General features: G+C 38.8%; 1 protein-coding gene across 2 annotated transcripts in view; it reads left to right on the top strand.

The window, feature by feature from the left end:
- Positions 1-8319: 8319 nt before the first annotated feature.
- Positions 8320-18058, top strand: part of SLAIN2 (SLAIN motif family member 2) — a 76435-nt gene continuing 66696 nt past the window's right edge. The window contains exon 1 of one of the 2 annotated variants that reach the window (XM_074229496.1): positions 8320-8975. In XM_074229496.1, coding sequence (XP_074085597.1) covers positions 8653-8975 — 323 coding nt within the window. In that variant the 5' untranslated portion in view covers positions 8320-8652. The remainder of the gene's footprint in view (positions 8976-18058) is intronic. The other variant, XM_074229497.1, reaches the window with a different exon arrangement.

The following is an 18058-nucleotide window of genomic DNA, read 5'->3' as shown; positions in this document are numbered from 1 at the left end:
GGACACCCAGATGTCTTATTGTTTGATCTGGTTACCTCTGAGAATTCTGTTCTCTTTAAGGATATGATTTCTTTTTCATCACACCCAATTTGGATCAAGGTACAACATGGAAACAAAGTAAAGACTGACAGAGTGCTATCTGTGGGGTGGGGGTGGGGGGAGGGAAGCAAGATTGGGGGAAAAACTGTAAAACTCAAATAATATCTTTAATAAAAATTTTAAAAAATAGTAATTAAAACCCTAGTTTTATACTTGACTTTATTTTCTTTTTTATTCCCCATTTGAAGGATGTCACTCCATTTAACAAAATAAACTTCTACTACAAAAGTGAATTCATTAAAGAATTAGCAATTAACTTGAGCTTGTAACATTTACATTTGATAATCAGTTTAGAAGAGAGTATCCAATATGTGATTTACAAACCTTTTTGCTAACACTATATTCTTAGTTAAATCATTTTTTCCCATTAAAACAAACCAATTAGGCTGTTATAAAAGAGAACCATATCTTGATGTCTCAAAAATTTCTTATTGTTTCACTTAAATGTCCCCTTGGCTTTAAAGAGATCTTAATTTTCATATGAATATATGGCTGATAACAGATGCCAAGGCATCTTGTCTACCTGGCTATTAGAATTTGGATAACTATAGACCAAATGACTTAAATTTCTATACCTGATTTTAATATTGATCACTTGACCTGATTGATTGTAGCAATTTACTATGAAGAGCAGGGACATAAAGAAAAGGGAAATTTCTTTATTTATTTAGATGTCAGTTTCCTGGCAGAGGTCATGTGGGTGGTCAAATGCCTTGAGCCAGACTTTAAATCTGTAAGGTGAGATTGCTTTCCCAGTCTTTCCCAATGAGTCTATCACCTGCAGTACCCATGATCAAAACTCCTTTGGGTTACTAGTATCAATAGAACCTCATTGAACCTCAGACCAATATCAATTCCTTTGCTTCTGGATACAGTACAATGACAATTCAGTAGTCTCATAAGATGCTTTTTCCACCCTAATTTTATTTATCTAAGGCAATGGGGGTTAAGTGACTTGCCCAGGGTCATACAGCTAGACAATTAAGTGTCTGAGATCCAATCTGAACTCAGGTCCTCCTGACTTCAGGGTCCGTGCTCTAACTACTAAGCCATCTAGCTACCCCCCCCCCAAGATCTTAAACGGCAAATTTCAAATAATCAGAACTTCAAGTGAGTTTGGCTCACAAGAATTTAATATCAATTTTAATTTCATATTGGAAATAGCAAGAGATTATCAAAGAAAAATCACAATTTATTTTCATCCATGTTGCGAAGTTGTTTTTGCTTCAAAGCTAACAATAGAAGATGTAGGATGTTACATTTTCATAAATAACAATACTTCTTGACTTTAGGTAAAGGTAGAAAAATCCAAATAGTTACAAAAGACTGATAAATAACATAGCTAATTTAAAAAACAAAAAATACATTTTCCCCACAGATTTTTCTTTTAGTTTCTTTCAGTTCATATTCCATAATATTCAAATTGTACAATCTTATACAAAATTTAACTAATTTATAAGAAAGAAAATTAACAAGGCATTTTGTCACCATTAGCATTATAAAACAGAGTTAACAATAACTTCTTTCAGTCACCCAGTTAACAAATTTCAAATTCATGAATATTCCCCATTTGTCTAAATGCCAAATAACAAAATGATTAAATTAAGTAAATTATACCAAATTTGGGCCTATAACAACTTGATTTCTAACATATTCCCTTTTATAAACACTTGGTGGATAAAAAAATTCACAAATTTTATCTGACCCAAGAGACCTAAGGGGTCCCATATTAAATATCCAAATTCATACGTATATAGATGTATGTATTTATAATACATCTTAAGATATAGTTATCTTACAAAGATTTTCCCCTTTACTACCCAGAAATTCTGAAGCACAGAAAATTTTTATGATGAGTTCTTTCTAATGATCCCTTTTTATAATTACAAGATTTTCTTTATCTTTTGTTTGACAATCTTATGAATTCCAAAAGTCATACCAAAATAACCTAAAATGATTTTCCTTTCAAAACCTAGAAGTTTGAAAGTTCTCCAAGTTATTAATTCATGTATTCTTCTTATTTTCATTAGTGTAATTTTAATCTTCCAATGTTCTAGTTTATAAGAGATTGTATCCTCATTAAATCATAGTTAATATCAATATTGACCAATATTTATTAATATGACTTCTTAATTTAGTTACATATATTTCTTGATTCCCTTATACAGATCATCCACATAGAACTAACTGAAGAAATAATAATTAAGTTAAATTCACATAGCAATTGCTTTTATGCCAAACATTTCCTATTAAGTTTTAAATTTTTAGACAGCTCACTGTCAGAAATTGCAAAAGTAGCAGTCTAATGCTAAGTTTTTAAATTACCCCAGTTACTTTTAAGAACACTCAATTTAGTATAGATCTGGGTTACACAATCCCAATAGGCATGATTTGAAAAAAAAATCTATAGAAATTACCAAATCGATGATTGGGATCCCCAATAGAATTGTTTCATATTTTCAGTTAACCACCTCCCGGTTCTTTGTTTTTAAAATAGTTCTTGCTTGATGTATGTTATTTGTTCCTCCAAAAATTAATTTTATACTTTCTTCCACTAACAAGGCAGTAGCCACCTTTGCTTGTAATTGCTTACTCTGACCAAGCCTCCTGAGACTGGTGCTTTCCTCCTCAGGTCTAAGTAAGGACTCCCAATGCCACTCCCTTGTCTACTGCTACAAACAGATGAAATGTAGACCAAAAAATACTCTATCTACTCTATGGAAAAGGGATAAATTTATGACCAAACAAGAAGTAGAGCACAATATAAAGTGTAAAATGAATGATTTTGACTATATTAAATTAAAAAGGTTTTGCACTAATAAAATCAATGCTGCCAAAATTAGAATAAAATCAGAAAGCTGGGAAATAATCTTCATAATCAGGAGTTCTGATAAAGGTTTCACTTCTAAAATATATAGAGAGAATAACATTAAATTTGTAAGTCATTCCCAATTGATAAATGAACAAAGTATATGAGCAGTTTTCAAATGAAGAAATTAAAGCAATATATAATCATATGAAAAAAATGTTCAAATCACTATTGATTAGAGAAATACAAATTAAAACAACAATGAGCTATCACCTCACATCTATTAGATTAGCCCTGATGAGAAAAAAGGAAGCTGGCCAATGTTGGAAAGGTTGTGGGAGGATTGGGGCATTGACACATTGCTGATGGATTTGTGAACTGATCCAACCTTTCTGGAGAGCAATAAGAAACTATGCTCAGAGAGCAATAAAACTGTTTATAGCCTTTGACTCAGCAATTCTAATTCTAGGACTATATCCAGAATGTAAAAGAATGGGAAGAGTCCTACATGTTCCAAAATATGCATTGCAGCTCTTTATGTAGTGGCAAAGAATTGGAAATTGAGGGGATGCCCATCAATTGAGGAATGGCTAAACAAGTTATGGTACTGACTATTCCCTGCTAATGGGAAGGGGGTGGGAAGGGAGGGTAGAAGGAAATTTTGTAACTTGGAAATATGCATGTACAAATGGATGAAAATAAATAGGTAAATTTAAATAAAGAACAAAACCAAAAAAACCCACAAACAGATGAAATGATTTGTTAGACACAGAGACAGGCAAAGACCCACAATTCAAACACAACATACAAAATATATCTCATCCATCCATCTTTTGTATTTTCTTTTTATCCTCACTTCTAGTAAATGTACTATTATTCTGATATCCTCCTGGTGGGGGCTTTTCTGGAGAATTATCTCCTGGGGAGTTGACCTCTCTTCTCTTTCCAGGTATCTTAATTTTCTTATTTCCTTATTCCTCATCTTGCCTGTTTCATCAGAAACTCCCCATGGTGTGATCTTGTGTCCTTCCCCTGCTGTTCCAAATAGCAAAACCACTGATCCAATCTGCCCTAGTGCTCCAAGCACTTCTTAGAATGCATTCACATACCCACAGTCTCTGAATTCCTTTAAGATAATCCTAATAGAGTAAGTCCAATTTATCTTACCTCACCCTTGTGCACAAACTTACCTAGTGATGACTTCAATCAATCTTCCTTATTGGGCTATTCATCTCTTTTCCAAAACAGAAAATTTCTGGACCTGCAGTTGGATGGAGGGCACTCACCCACCATCTAGGGCTGCTCAATTCAGCAGGAGGCCCCTTTGTCCTTTGGTGATGGATGCTCTCCCCTCTGATGCTGTGGATCCTGAACACAAACCCCTCTAATTGTTAGAAATAAATGTTAAGAGAAAAAACAAGACTCCAGGGTAAATGAATTAATCTAAAAATTCCTATAGGAAGGGTACATGTCATCAATTATGGACAGACACACAGAAACAAAATGAAGCAACTTTTATCTCTGCTTGTGAAACTCCACTTCCCTCCCTCAGGCCCTCATTGACTAGGAACTCCATAATTCCCAATTTCTCAGACCATTTCTTCTGTTACTCCTAAATATATCCCCTCCACCCTGATTATGCTTTCACATACATCACATGTTATAATAAATCTTAAGCTCCTTCTGGGGCAGAGAAGTTAATATTCATAAACTTATTAAACATACTCAAAGCAAAGAACTCAATCCCTGTTACTCATATTTCTTCATTAATCTTCTTGACTTATTAGAATTCTCTATTAGGGTGCAAGAATGGGGGGTAACTACTTCCTTTTGTATTTTGCTAACTGAGTCCTTTCTTTTATGAAAACACAAAATGTTTCATTTCTTTCACTAGGCAAAGAGTTAGTGAGGTTTAGATGGGAAAGAGAAAATAGAAAATGACAATACAAGTATTCGTATACATAGAGCTGATAAGAGAAATAGTAGAACCTTTGTAAAGGGAAATGGGACATATTTTAGAATTTACTGCTTTTGTATATTACCTGAGTATTATTAGTTTCTTTTAAAAATCTTTGGACTTGGGAATAAGAAGTTATTGTAGAGGTCAAGGTCAGTGATTGATTTTACATAGCAGGTCATTAATACACAAAGGATAAATAACTATCCAAGATGATGAAGTCAGAACTGGATTAGGATTTTTTGACTTCTAGTTCTTCACTTTTCTAACTATATCAATATTTCTTTTAGATGACTGATTTGGGCACATCCTTTGAGAATCATTGAAGATTTATGTAAGATTTATACTTTCAGAATACTATTAATATAAATGTTATTTGTAACATTAGAATATAATTAAATTGTTGGAATCATTCTAAAAGTAACTATAATATCTATACTCCTTTGCTCTAAAGAGTCTTCTGTCAGGCATCAATTATTAAGATCAACAAAAAGAAAAACTCCATATAATTAGAAATATTTATAATGGAACTTTTGTGGTGGCAAAGAACTGGAAGAAACTCTTTGGAGGCATACTTGTTCTTTGTTAATTCAAAACTTCCAGTTTTGATTTTTTTGTTCCATTTACCTTTTTTTGTTGACATTGTGTATGTGCTTTTTTTTTTGAAAAAGCAATGGAGTTAAGTAACTTGTCCAAGGTCATACAGCTAGGTAATTATTATTAAGTGTCTGAGGCTGGATTTTCTCTCAGATCCTTCCAACTTCAGGGCTAGTGCTCTATCTATCCACTATGCCACCTAGCTGCCCCATGTATGTTTTTTAATAGGGGAAATTGTTCTTGTTCAGAATCATTTGATTGGTTTTCCTAACTTTGCTGGAAGGGAAAATGTCTAAGGATTGCTTTGTGAGTAATTTATTAGTTTGGCATAAGGTATGGAAGTTTCCTGAACAGGGTAAAAAAGTTTCCAGAATAGGGTAAAAAGGGTGCTAAATGAGTAGTGGAGGTAGAGGACGGAGGAAGGAAAGAAGAGAGACAGCTTGCTAAAAATGCAAAAGAAAACTCCAAAACTCAGAGAAGTTTAATTAATTCCTTTATAACTACCTCCTTCCTGCCCCAAATTCAAGAAAAATAAAATTTAAAAAGTATGCTTTAATCTATATTCAGACACCATCAGTTCTTTCTCTGGAGGAAGAGGAGAGAAATTAACTTCTCACCCTTCCCCACTTTCAAATCCCTTGCTGGAATTCCAGTAAAAGAAACAGAAGGTGTCCCTAAAGAGAGCAGGTAGAAGAACTGTTTCCAGTTTTTATGTTCTGATTGAAATCCATCCTTTTGGACTCAACAGAATACATTTTCAGTATCCAATCATCTTCAGAACAACTCTCTAGTCACTGGGACCAGCAACAGTAGCAGCAGCAATAGCCACAGTAACAGTAGCCATAGCAGTCATGAGAGGATAAGTAATAAAGAAAGGTAGTGGGGCAGGAGAGTTTACTTGGATAACACTCCTCAAGAGTGAGCTGGTTTCTCAAAGGAAGATGAGCAACTCAACTGATGAGAGTAAGCTTTTAAAGGAACAGAAAGATGAGGTAATTAGGTGTTTGTTAATAGGGGCAATAACTCAGAGAACAGAGATGAGGTAAGTGGGGATACTGTAGTTTGAGACTTAATCCTTAAACTACATTGACCTCAATACAAAAAAAAAAAAATGGCCATTTTTACCTAGTCCAAAAAAAAAATTCAAACTGGGAGGGGAAGACCTTCAAGTTTTCTCAATGATTAAGGCAGATAAGAAAGAAATTGGGAGTTTGAATGGTATGGAACTAAGTAAATTCATCAATTCACTTTTACAAAAGGTGGGGCATGTTAATAAATGTCAGTAGAGAATAAACCCAAAACCTGAAATAGATGTTGTTGGCAAATGAAAGGAATGGGGAATGGTGTGACTCCCTCTTCAGTTTACAGACAAAGGTATAAGGGCATTTGCCTGATTGGCCAGTCAGGGCTATTGTCAAAACAGGAATGCAGAGTAGTCTAGAATAAGCAAAGGGACTAGTAATTAGTGGAATTATTAGCAGAGACAAGTTTTTGTCAGAGTTTTAAATGGAATGGTTAAAGGAGACAGATGAAATAACATACAAAGACTTGGTTGCAGAAGAAAAATAGATTTATCTGCCTGGAGTGGAAAGTCCAAATCTATTTGCAATAGGATTTGATCCTGGTTTGTTAAGTGGGTGGGGATGTGGGAGAAGCTGCTGGGTAAGCACCCACTGTCAGCAGTTTAGATTTGAACTCCAATTGGAATGACAGAATCAAAACCTTAAAAAAAAGTTTAATAAAATCCTAGCTGTTTCTGATACAAGTTTAGACTAGTAACTTATATTTGCATACTAGACAAGTTACAAAGGTTCCTTAACTGCTGTGCAATTTAGATAAGAGACTAACTTCCAAAATACTTTACATCAGTTTAATAACAATTTATCATATTGACATTTAATTTTTATAAAAATATTTTTTTATGGGGTGGCCAGGTGGTGCAGGAGCGAGGAGTATCTGAGTTCAAATGTGGTCTCAGACACTTTAAAAATTGCCTAGCTGTGTGGCCTTGGGCAAGCCACTGAACCCCCTTGCCTTGCAAAAACTAAAATAAAAAAATTTTTTTTTACATTAACAACCCTTGAGTGCAGCCAAAGTAATGGTCCAAACATGTTAAAGAGAGGGGAAGTGATTATGACCAGCAATATAATAAACAGGACAAGCAGGACTTGGAAGGAATTAAGCATTCAAGCTACAAAGCTGAGGGTGGGGGTGTTACAGAAAATGGGAGTTTCTGCATTGGGCACAGTGTCTGGGCGTGGAATCCAATGTATAAGAATGAGTTCTTTCAAAAAAGGAATTTATTTTATTTAAATTTATTTTAGTTTTTGCAAGGTAGTGGGGTTCAGTGACTTGCCCAGGATCTCACACCTAGATAATTTATTAAGTGTATGAGGTCAGATTTGAACACCACCTAGCTGTCCCAAAGGAATGTATTTCAATCAGTATTTAAGAAGAATAAAATAGGGATTGAAAGGGGGGCTCTCTAGAGATCCAGGAATTTGGGGGATCCCACTCATTTTTAAACTCTAAGTGTGCTTTTTAAATTAATTTTATTTAGCTCAAAAATTTATTTTTTTCTGACCCCCTAAAGGAAAAAAGGAAAATAAAACCCTGATCACAAATAAACCAAACTCCAGTCCTTGCGGGCTGTCTGTTTGACCCGGGCTGCGCGGCTGGCTCGCCTCCAGGTGCTCCTCCCCCCTCCCCCCTTGGAATGGGAGGAGCCAATCAGCCCCCAGAGAGCGGAGATCCCCGGGAGGCGGCTCTGGTCGCCGCGGCCGCTTGGCCCCACCCCCTCGGCTCAGGCCCCGCCCCCAGCCGGTGCGTGCGTGCGTGGCTCCATCCGGGTCGACGGGCCCGGGCAACCGCTGGGGGCGGCGGGCGGCCACGTCCGAGAGCGTGCCCGAGGGGGCGGAGGCACGCATGGAAGATGGCGGCGGGGGCCGGATGTTGGCGACGCCTCCCCCCGGTCTGGAGCCGGCGCAGATGAGGCGGCTCGGAGGGGGCCGGCGGCGCTTCGGAACGCGAGCTGGGGCGACCCTGGCGGCGCTGCCCGCCCCTGCGATGTGCCGGCGCCTGGGCTAGAGGCGGGAGGTCGGCGGCGGCGGCGGGGCCGGGGCGCGGGCGACGCGGCGGGCCTCCGCCCGTGGGCGGCCGGTGACTGAGGAGGGCGGCGGCGGCGGCCGCGATGGAGGACGTTAACTCCAACGTGAACGCGGACCAGGAGGTGCGGAAGCTGCAGGAGCTGGTGAAGAAGCTGGAGAAGCAGAACGAGCAGCTGCGGAGCCGCTCCGGGGCCGCGCAGGGCAGCCCGGGCCGCGGCCCGGCCGCCGCCCCGCCCCGGGGCTTCCCCCCGGGCCTGCCCCCCAAGGCGGCGGCGGCGGCGGCCGGGCCGGGCCTGCCGCGGGACGGGCCCGCCTCCCCGCTGGAGGCCGGCGTGCTGGACGAGGTGGAGCCGCTGCGGCCCGACGAGCTGGAGCGCCTCCTGGGCTGGGAGGAGGAGGAGAGCTGGTGAGCGCGCCGCCGCCCCCCGCCCGCTCCCGTTAGGGACCCCCGGAGAGCCGGGGGGAGGGGCGCGGGCCGCAGCGTGTCCGCGGGAGGAGGCCCCTGAACTTGACTTGGGGGGCGACCCCTCCCCTTCTGGAGTGGAAGGTCTGCTCCCCAAACCCGCCTGGAAAGGTGGGGGGGGGGTGAAGCGGGGCCCCCCGGGGCGCGGGGCTTTGTGTGCGGGGAGGGGGCGGCTGCTTTGTGCTGCCCAGGGTGTCAAGAATTGGGCTCCTCTTTTCGTATACGGCGGGGGGGAAGGGTAACCCACGCCTTAAATGCTTGAAACCATCCCTTCCGCGAGAGAGGAAACTTTTATTCGTGAATGCATTACTTTAGAACTTGCTCTTTTTTAGAAATGAAATGTTTCTTTTGTTGTTGTTGTCACGGGAGAGGTTTATAAATTAGCGCGATCCTGGACAAAATTGGGCAGAGTGTGTTGTGCGATGTTGAGCATCTATTTTACTGAGCCTAGGGCACGGATTTAGTGCTGGAAGGAACTTTGGCATCCAGCCCCCCTCATTTTACAGGTGAGAAAACTGAAGAGAGGTTAAATGACCAGTCTTTTTTAAATTTTGTTTTTGCAAGACAAATGGGGTTAAGTGGCTTGTCCTAGGCCACACAGCTAGGTCATTATTAAGTGTCTGAGGTCGGATTTGAACTCAGGTACTCTTGACTCCAGGGCCGGTGCTCTCTCTACTATGTCACCTAGCTGCCCCTATGACCACTCTTTAGGATGGAGTTTAAGGTAGACTTTGAACCCAGGTTTTCCTGACTTCCTCATTTCCCTGTTCTCAGAATAGATACCATGCTATCTCTCTCCTGTGTAGGGTAAAAGTACTAGACGTGGTTTTCCTGCTTTTATTCCTATTGAGGAAAAGAAACAAGGAGCAGTAAAACAATACTGAAAGGCTCAATAGTTTAAATATAGAATTCTTTAAGTTTAGGATTAGAGGAGTTAAGCTTTGAAGGAACATTGATCCAATCCCCCCTGCCATTTTTCAAATTGCGAAACTTGTCCCAGAAAGATGTATGGTGGCTTGCACCAACTTAATGGGAGTTAGTAAGGGGCAGAGAGAATACTTTGTTCAGAATAACCTCTAAACTTGTAGTACAAGTACTACTACTACTATCTTTATTTTACAGATGACAAATGGAAGGTCTTGTTCAGAAGTCATATATATGGTATTAAGTCTAGCATTCTTTCTGCTGAATATATTGTATCCCTTTTCTTTCCCACTACCCCTGCACATAAGTTAGGAATTAAATAGCTGAGAAATTTCCCTTTACTAATGTACCTACTATACCATCTAATGGTTCTAGAGAGCTCTTTAAAGTTCTAAGAAGCTAAGTGACTTGTCCATACTCAGCAACTGGCCACAAGGACACAGGCAGAACCTGAACCCAGGTCTTTCTGGTTTTGAGGTCAGCACTATCCATCATGCCATGCTGAATTGAAAAAAAATGCATGACATTTTTAATAAGTACTGCAAACAATAAACATTACAAGCAGGACTTCCTGGATTCAGACCCCATTGGGGACATTTCTGACTTGTATGGGTCGAAATTACATCTTTGTTTTCATTAACTCCCAGTGTAGAGTTCTGAACCTGGAGTCATACAGCCCTAAGAACAAATTCAGCCTTGCACACTTAGCCATGTGACCTTGGGCAAGTCAATTAACTGTTTATCTCAGTTTCCTTAATCTCTATGTTGATAATAATCTACTCCCTCAAGGTATGAAGATTAAATCAAATATTTATAAAGTGCTTAGCACATAAGTAGATCTTAAATGTTTTTTATCATGTATTTTGCTTTATGCATTTAAAAATGAAACTGAGATAAACTTAGCCAGATTGTCAAAAAGAGGAGTCAGTGACACAAGAAGATAAAAAAAAAACCCCTAACATTAGACTACTTCATATTAGTGTGGGCTCAATAAAGCAGACTTCATTTAGGAGGTAGCACTTACCTGGAAATGGGCTCCTGAAGAAGAGTGGGAAGGGCATTTCAGACCTGAGATGAATAAAGACTGAGCTATCTAGGACTTCTCACTGAGAAAGACTTTTAAAAAAGTCAGAGATACATTTGGATAAGTAACATCAAGTCTTTATCATTAGATGTTAGCAATTGTTATTGGGATTGGCATTCCTATATAATAATTCTCATATAATACTAGTTTGTTATTTGGTTTATTTTTTGGTGTAATTTTAAAACCATCACTAAGGGAATGTATGTGTGTGTGTGTACACACACACACACATATATATATATATATATATATATATATATATATATATTTATAAAAACTGAGTTTATTGAACTTTAAAAGAATTGCTGTTTTTTTAAATATATGTATAGTACATATATAACTATCCAAAGTTTCAGTTTACAAAAAAGTACCTGTCATGTAAGGTGCTAACAATACAGAGATGAAAAAATGATAGCCCTTACCCTTAAGGAATTTAGAATACAATCTTATGAGGCAGAATAGAAGCTTTGATACAAAGTTATAGTACAGTAAACACAGGAGTACAAAGTATAATGAGATCAGACACAAATTATTGACAAAATATCTGAGTTTCCTTCAGTGTACAAGGCTCTGTGTCTTGATGACTTTTTTCCCCATGTAAAGATAATACTTGATACTAAGCAGTGAAGCAATAAAGGCCTTAGACCTTACTTGCTTGTTGTCTTTCTCATTAGAATGTGAGCTTCTTTTGGTCAAGAATTTTGATTTTTTTGGGTCCGTCCCCCCTTTCTTTGTATTACCAGCTTAGCATTGTGCCCGATAGAGAAAAAAAAAAAACATTTCAGTGTTTGTTGACTTGAGTGACTGACTTTGGCTGCTTTGGCCTTAGTTATTCAGTATGGCATTTATTTAGACAGCATGCTTAAAGGGACTATTGATCTCTGCGAGTAGAATTTTATCAGTATAATTCATTTTTTCAGCAAGGTGATTTTTGATGTTGCAGTTAGTCTCCCAACTTTCTGTAATCACTTGAATCCTAATTTAGTCTTCTCTCCCCCATCACTTGCCATCATTTTGAGGACCTCACTATTCATATAGTTTTTAAAAATTTTATTTTAAGATGATGGGGTTAAGTGACTTGCCCAAGGTCACACAGCTGTGAAATTATTAAGTATTTGAGACTGGATTTGAACTCGGGACCTCCTAACTCCAGGGCTAGTGCTGTATCCACTGTACCACCTAACTACCTCCTCTCACTGTTCATATTAATGACCTTTCTAATATGACCACACAATTCCCTGCCTCAATTATTGTGACCACTCACCTCTAACAAGCTTTAGTCATACATTGGCATGGACATACTTTAGCTCTTACCATTTCTAGGAACCGTAGAGCCTCAACTTGCACTTTGAAGTTTTATAAGTCTCATGTATTTTTTGTATTAATAAGGAGAATTTAGGGAAATTTGATTTATAATACATTATGGAATCACAGAATCTTAAGTATATACACAGGATCTTAGAAATAGTGCAGGAAACCTTTCTGCAACATCAGGCAGCTCCTAGTATGGAAACTCCCTTCTTTAGAGTTCATTGGCAATTTTGATTTCTGCTGTTAGATGCTTAGAATCCTGAGACTGCCCATCATTACATAGCTAGTAGGTAAGTGAAGCAGGATTTGAACCCAGCTCTTCCAGAAGAGAAGGCTAAGTCTGGCCCTTTATCCATCATGCCACATTGCCCCTTTCTTTATTTTGTCCTAGTGAATAAAATCTGCCTTAATGTAAACTCAAACATCTGGAATTTGTTCTTGTTCTGTTTTATAGAGCACCATAAAACAAATTTAAACTCTTTTGTACTTGGCAGCCCTTCAGATACCCTTAAGATAGTTCTAAATACTGTCCTAAGTTGTCTTATTTCCAGGATTAACATCTTCAGTTATTTCAGCTGCCTTGCATATAACAGTTTCTGAATCCCTTTTAACCAACCCTTTCATTGGAATAAACTCAAGATTGTTCAGTGACCTTAAAATGCATGGTGCACTGCAACAAAATTTGCAAATGTATTCTGAGACTGTACTGTTGGGACTATTATTACTTCTCTTGACCAGGATATTCTTGTTATACTTCACTTATTTGAATCTGATTAAGTTTTTTTTTAGGCTAGATATCACACTTATAGTTAATTTAGTTTTTTTTAAAACTTATATTGTGGTCAAGTGTCTTTTCCTTTCTTTGGTGAACTTTAATTTAGGTCTTAGCTAGTCCTGTTAAATTTCACTTTCCTTCCCTCATGTTGAATCTTTTTTGTATCTTGATTCTCTTATCCATCTGTAAAGTTGGGGGGGTTGGAATTACAGAATATGAATGTAATAGAATATTTTTATACTATAAGAAATGAAAAATTCAGAGAAACATGGGTAGACAGATTCCTAAAACACAAAAATAAACATTATTAATAAATTATATGTACTGATGACAATAGTATAAAAGGAAATAAGATGCTATAAATATAATGACCAAATTTGACTTGAAAATTGGAATGGTAATGGACTATCACATTTACTGTCTTAAGGAATTGATGTGTGATATTTTTTATTGGTTTTGCCAGTGAATTTTTTTTTTTAAATATTTGCTGAAAGGGAAGACTTGGATGTATTCAGGGAGTGATAGTTATGCATAAACAAGGTATTTTTTCTTTCCTTCTTTTTTCTAGTATCTGTTGGAAAGCTGATTCTTCTCTGTATGTAACTGATCCCATCTCTTCAAGTAAATCCCCCCCCCCCCATTATTGCCTTTTTTCTGACTCTAGAGTTCTAAAGAAAGAAAAGCTTCCACAGAGTAATAACTTAGTTTAACATTACAGCTAATTAGGTATGGTCCATATGTGAAATGAAGCAAGGGATGGTTCATTCTTCGTCTTTCACGTTTTTATATCCTTTTTTCTTGATTCCTGATTATTGAAGACATTTCTGAGTTTTTAATTTTGTAAATTTTCTACCAAATTTTGCAAGCTTTCTCTTCTACCAAATTTTGTAAACTTTCTTAAATTTTCCACATGTTTTTCTAGTTGTTTTTACTGTTTGATTCTGGGAACCTTTAACTTTACATATATGGGTATATTTGGCAGCTCTGTAATCTGATTTGGAAGACAGAATCTTCAAGTGAGCTGCTGAAGATGGGTTCACAGGAGGCCTCTCTCAGCTCTTTGGCTCTTTGGGAGAACTTTAGAGAAAGTGCCATAGAGAGAGTCTTTCCATAATCTTTGATATTTCACTTTCTACTCAATTAGTCCTTGCTGCCTGCAATACCTGCAGGTCTCTCTTATCCTTAAAAAACCACCACTTCTTATCCCTTCAAATTATCTATCCTCACCTTTCTTCCTTTGCACAACTAAAATCCTAAAAAATTTTCTGTACTATGTTTTTGTCTTCTCTCATTCATTTATTTTATATGAATTTTTACAAGGTAATGGGGTTAATTGACTTGCCTAAGGTCACACGGCTGGGTATTTATTAAGTGTCTAAAGTCTAATTTGGACTCAGAGCACTGGCCCCGGAATCAGGAGAACCTATCCTTAGTGCCACCTAGCTGCCCCTCTCATTCATTCATTTTTTTAAAGGCAATGGGATTGATGAGTGGCTTGTCCAAGGCCACACAGCTAGGTAATTATTAATTGTCTAAGGTCGGATTTGAACTTAGGTCCTCCTGAATCTAGGGCCGGTGCTCTATCCATTGCACAACCTAGCTGCCCCACCCCCATTCTTTTTTGCATTCTGGCTTTCAGTTACATTGCACAGTTGAAACTGCTCTTTTGAGTTACCAAATTGCCTCAGTTATCAGAATGTCCTTTTCATCCTGAGAGAACCATCCTGGATGTGCACTAGACTCTTTGAAGCTTTGTGACCCTGGACAAGTCATCCAATTATCTTGGGCACCTGTAAAATAGGGATCGTGATAGCACCTATCTCCTGGGTTGGATCAACTAAGATAGTATGATAACATGTTGTATTGTACACAGCAGGTACTTAATAAGTGCACCTTTCCTTCCTTCCCTACAGCATTTGACACTGGTGACTATTTTCTTCCTGTATATATTATTCCCTGGGTTTTCATGACACACCTCTTTTTTCCTTGATTCTACTGTCTGACTCTTCCTTCTTAATCTCCTTGTCTGGAATGTCATCCATGTTGCATCCCTTAACTTCTCATCTTATTCTCTTTGTACTCTGTGCTCTCATCAGCTTCCCTGGGATCAATTATGGATTCAGAGGACTCCAAAATTTTTAAATATAGTCCATCTGTCTGTCTGTCTCTCTTTTCCCTCTCCCTTTTTCTCCTCTTCTGCTCTCTTCCTCCTTCCCCCTCCCCCTTATTACTGTGAAGGTCCATCACTATCCTTCTATTTCACTCAGGTTCACAACCTTGGTATAATCCTCTGTTTCTCACTTTTCCTTACCACACCTGTTCAGTTAATTAATTACCTAGTGTTATCATCCTTTCTACCTCTGCAACATCCTTGCTCCTTTTTTCTACTTACATGACCACCACCTTAGCTAAGAAATTCCTTGTTTTGGATTATTATAGTAATGGTTCTCCTTGTCTGTTTCTTCCTTGCCAATTCATTCCTATATAGTTACTCAAATAGCTGTGCCCTGTTGCCTATAGAATCAGTAACAAATTACTGCTTGGTTTTGAAAGCTCATTAAGATCTGGCACAGGCTTAGATAAATTACCTCCCCTTCTTTCTTTAGTCTGCCAAGACTGAGCTTCTGGCTGGCCTTCTCTTAGGGTTCCAGCTATTCTCTCTTTTCTTTTGCAAGTTCTGTCCTCCGTCTGGAGTACACTCTCTCAACATCTCAGAATCCCTTACTTCCTTCAAAGCTCAGTCAGCTCAAGCACCACTTTTTTCCCGTTATACATTTTTTTTTAGTTTTTTTACTAGGCATTACTATAGGATTAAGTGGCTTGCCCAAGACCACATGGCTAGGTAATTATTAAGTGTCTGGGGCCAGATTTGAACTCAGGTACTCCTGACTCCAGGGCTGGTGCTCTATCCACTGTACCATCTAGCTGCCCCTTATACATTTTTTAGTATGTAATTTTCCCCCAATTACATGTAGAAATAGTTTTCAATATTCGTTTCTGTAAAATTTTCACCTGTCTCTTTCCTCCCCCTCCCCAAGATACCAGTTGATATGTTATGGGTTACATACATACAAAATCATGTTAATCGAATCCCCATATTAGTAATGTTGTGAAGAAGAATCAGATCAAAAGGGAAAAATCAAGAGGAAAGAAACAAACTTTAAAAAGTGAAAATAGTATGTTTTGCCCTGCATTCAGGCACCATAGTTCTTTCTCTGGATGTGGAAGGCATTTTCCATCTCAGTTCTTTTAGAATTCTCTTATCCTCTATTGCTGAGAAGAGCTGAGTCTACCTACTGTAGTTGATCATAACACAGTGTAAGCACCACTTTCTTAATGATTCTGACCTACATGCTTTTCTTTTTTTTAATTTATTTTTTATTCTCATTTAGCACAAATGTTTTTCTTTACATTAATAAAATATACTTGTTTACAAGTAAACAAAATACCCCTCCCCCCATGAATATAGATAGACTTGCTTGGGCAAAAAAGTAAAGGGGGAGAAAAAAGATTAAAATTAAAAAAAATAATAGTAATAATTGTAGGTACGGCCAGGTGGTGCAATGGACGAAGCACCAGCCCTAGAACCATGAACACCCGAGTCCATATCCAGCCTAGTAAACCCAACAATCACCTAGCCATGTGACATGCAAGCCACCTGATCCCCACTGCCCTGCAAAAACCATAAAGAAGAAAAAAAAAGACCCAAAATAAAACAAAATAACAATAATAGTAGGGGTGGCTGGGTGGCAGACAGAGCATTGGCCCTTGAGCCAGGAGCACCTGGGTCTGAATCCGGCCCCAGACACCCAAAGATCACCCCACTATATGGCCCCAGGCAGGCCACCCAGCCCCACTTGCCCTGCACCCTCCCCCAAATAATAATAACAAAAAATGTGTTTCAGTCTTTTTTCCAACACCATCAACTCTGCCGTGAGTGGATCACATTCTTTATGATAAGTCCATCACAAAAGTTACTTCTATATTTTTCCAACGTTGCCATTGCTGATCGCAATTCCCTCCTTTCTTATTTCTCCACTACTATGTACTATATTTTCTCTCTCCTTTCACTCTGACTCTGCTGTAGGGTTGCTGAGTGGCACAGCAGACAGATCCCTGGTCCTGGGGCCAAGAAGTCCTGAGCCCCCCTACCATCCCTTAGGCCCAGAATCCACCTGGCCCTATGGTCCTGGGCAGGCCATCCAATCCCAGCCCCTTGCAAGAAGTAAAAAAAGAAAATGTGTTATATCTGACCACTGTCCCCCCATGGTCCATCCTCTCCTCCTTTATTCACATCCCCACCCCTTCCCCCTGCTCCCCCCTCCTTCTTACTCCAGATGTCTATACCCCATTGAGTATATTTGCTGTTTCCTCTCCTAGCCATCTCTGATGAGAGCAAAGGTTCCCTCATTCCCCCTTGCCTCCCCCCTCCATATCTTTGCAATAGCTCATTGTAATAAAAAAAATCTCATGTGAAATATCTTGGACTATTCCCCCTCTCCTTTTTCTTTCTCCCATTCCATTTCCCTTTTTTTTTATTGACTCCATTTTTGCACCCTATTCAGCTTTCTCCTGTGCTTCAACTACAAAAGCTCCCTCTACCTGCTCTATTAACTGAGACGGTTCATATGAATATTATCAGTATCATTTTTCTATACATGCAATTCATCCTCATTAAGTCCCTCATATTTCCCCCCTCTCCTCCAATCTCCATGCTTCACCTGAGTCCTGTATCTGAAGATCAAACCTTCTGTTCAGCTCTGGTCATTCCAAAAGGAACCTTTGAAATTCTCCTGGTTCATTGAAAGTCCATCTTTTTCCCTGGAAGAGGACATTCAGCCTTGCTGGGTAGTTCATTCTTGGCTGCATTCTAAGCTCTTTTGCCTTCAGGTATATTGTATTCCAAGCCCTAAGAGCTTCCAATGTAGATGC

The sequence above is a fragment of the Macrotis lagotis genome, chromosome 3, assembly GCF_037893015.1.
Source record: "Macrotis lagotis isolate mMagLag1 chromosome 3, bilby.v1.9.chrom.fasta, whole genome shotgun sequence".
NCBI lineage: Eukaryota > Metazoa > Chordata > Mammalia > Peramelemorphia > Peramelidae > Macrotis > Macrotis lagotis.
The sequence above is the reverse complement of the archived record's forward strand: the minus strand, read 5'-3'. Positions and strand labels throughout refer to the sequence as shown.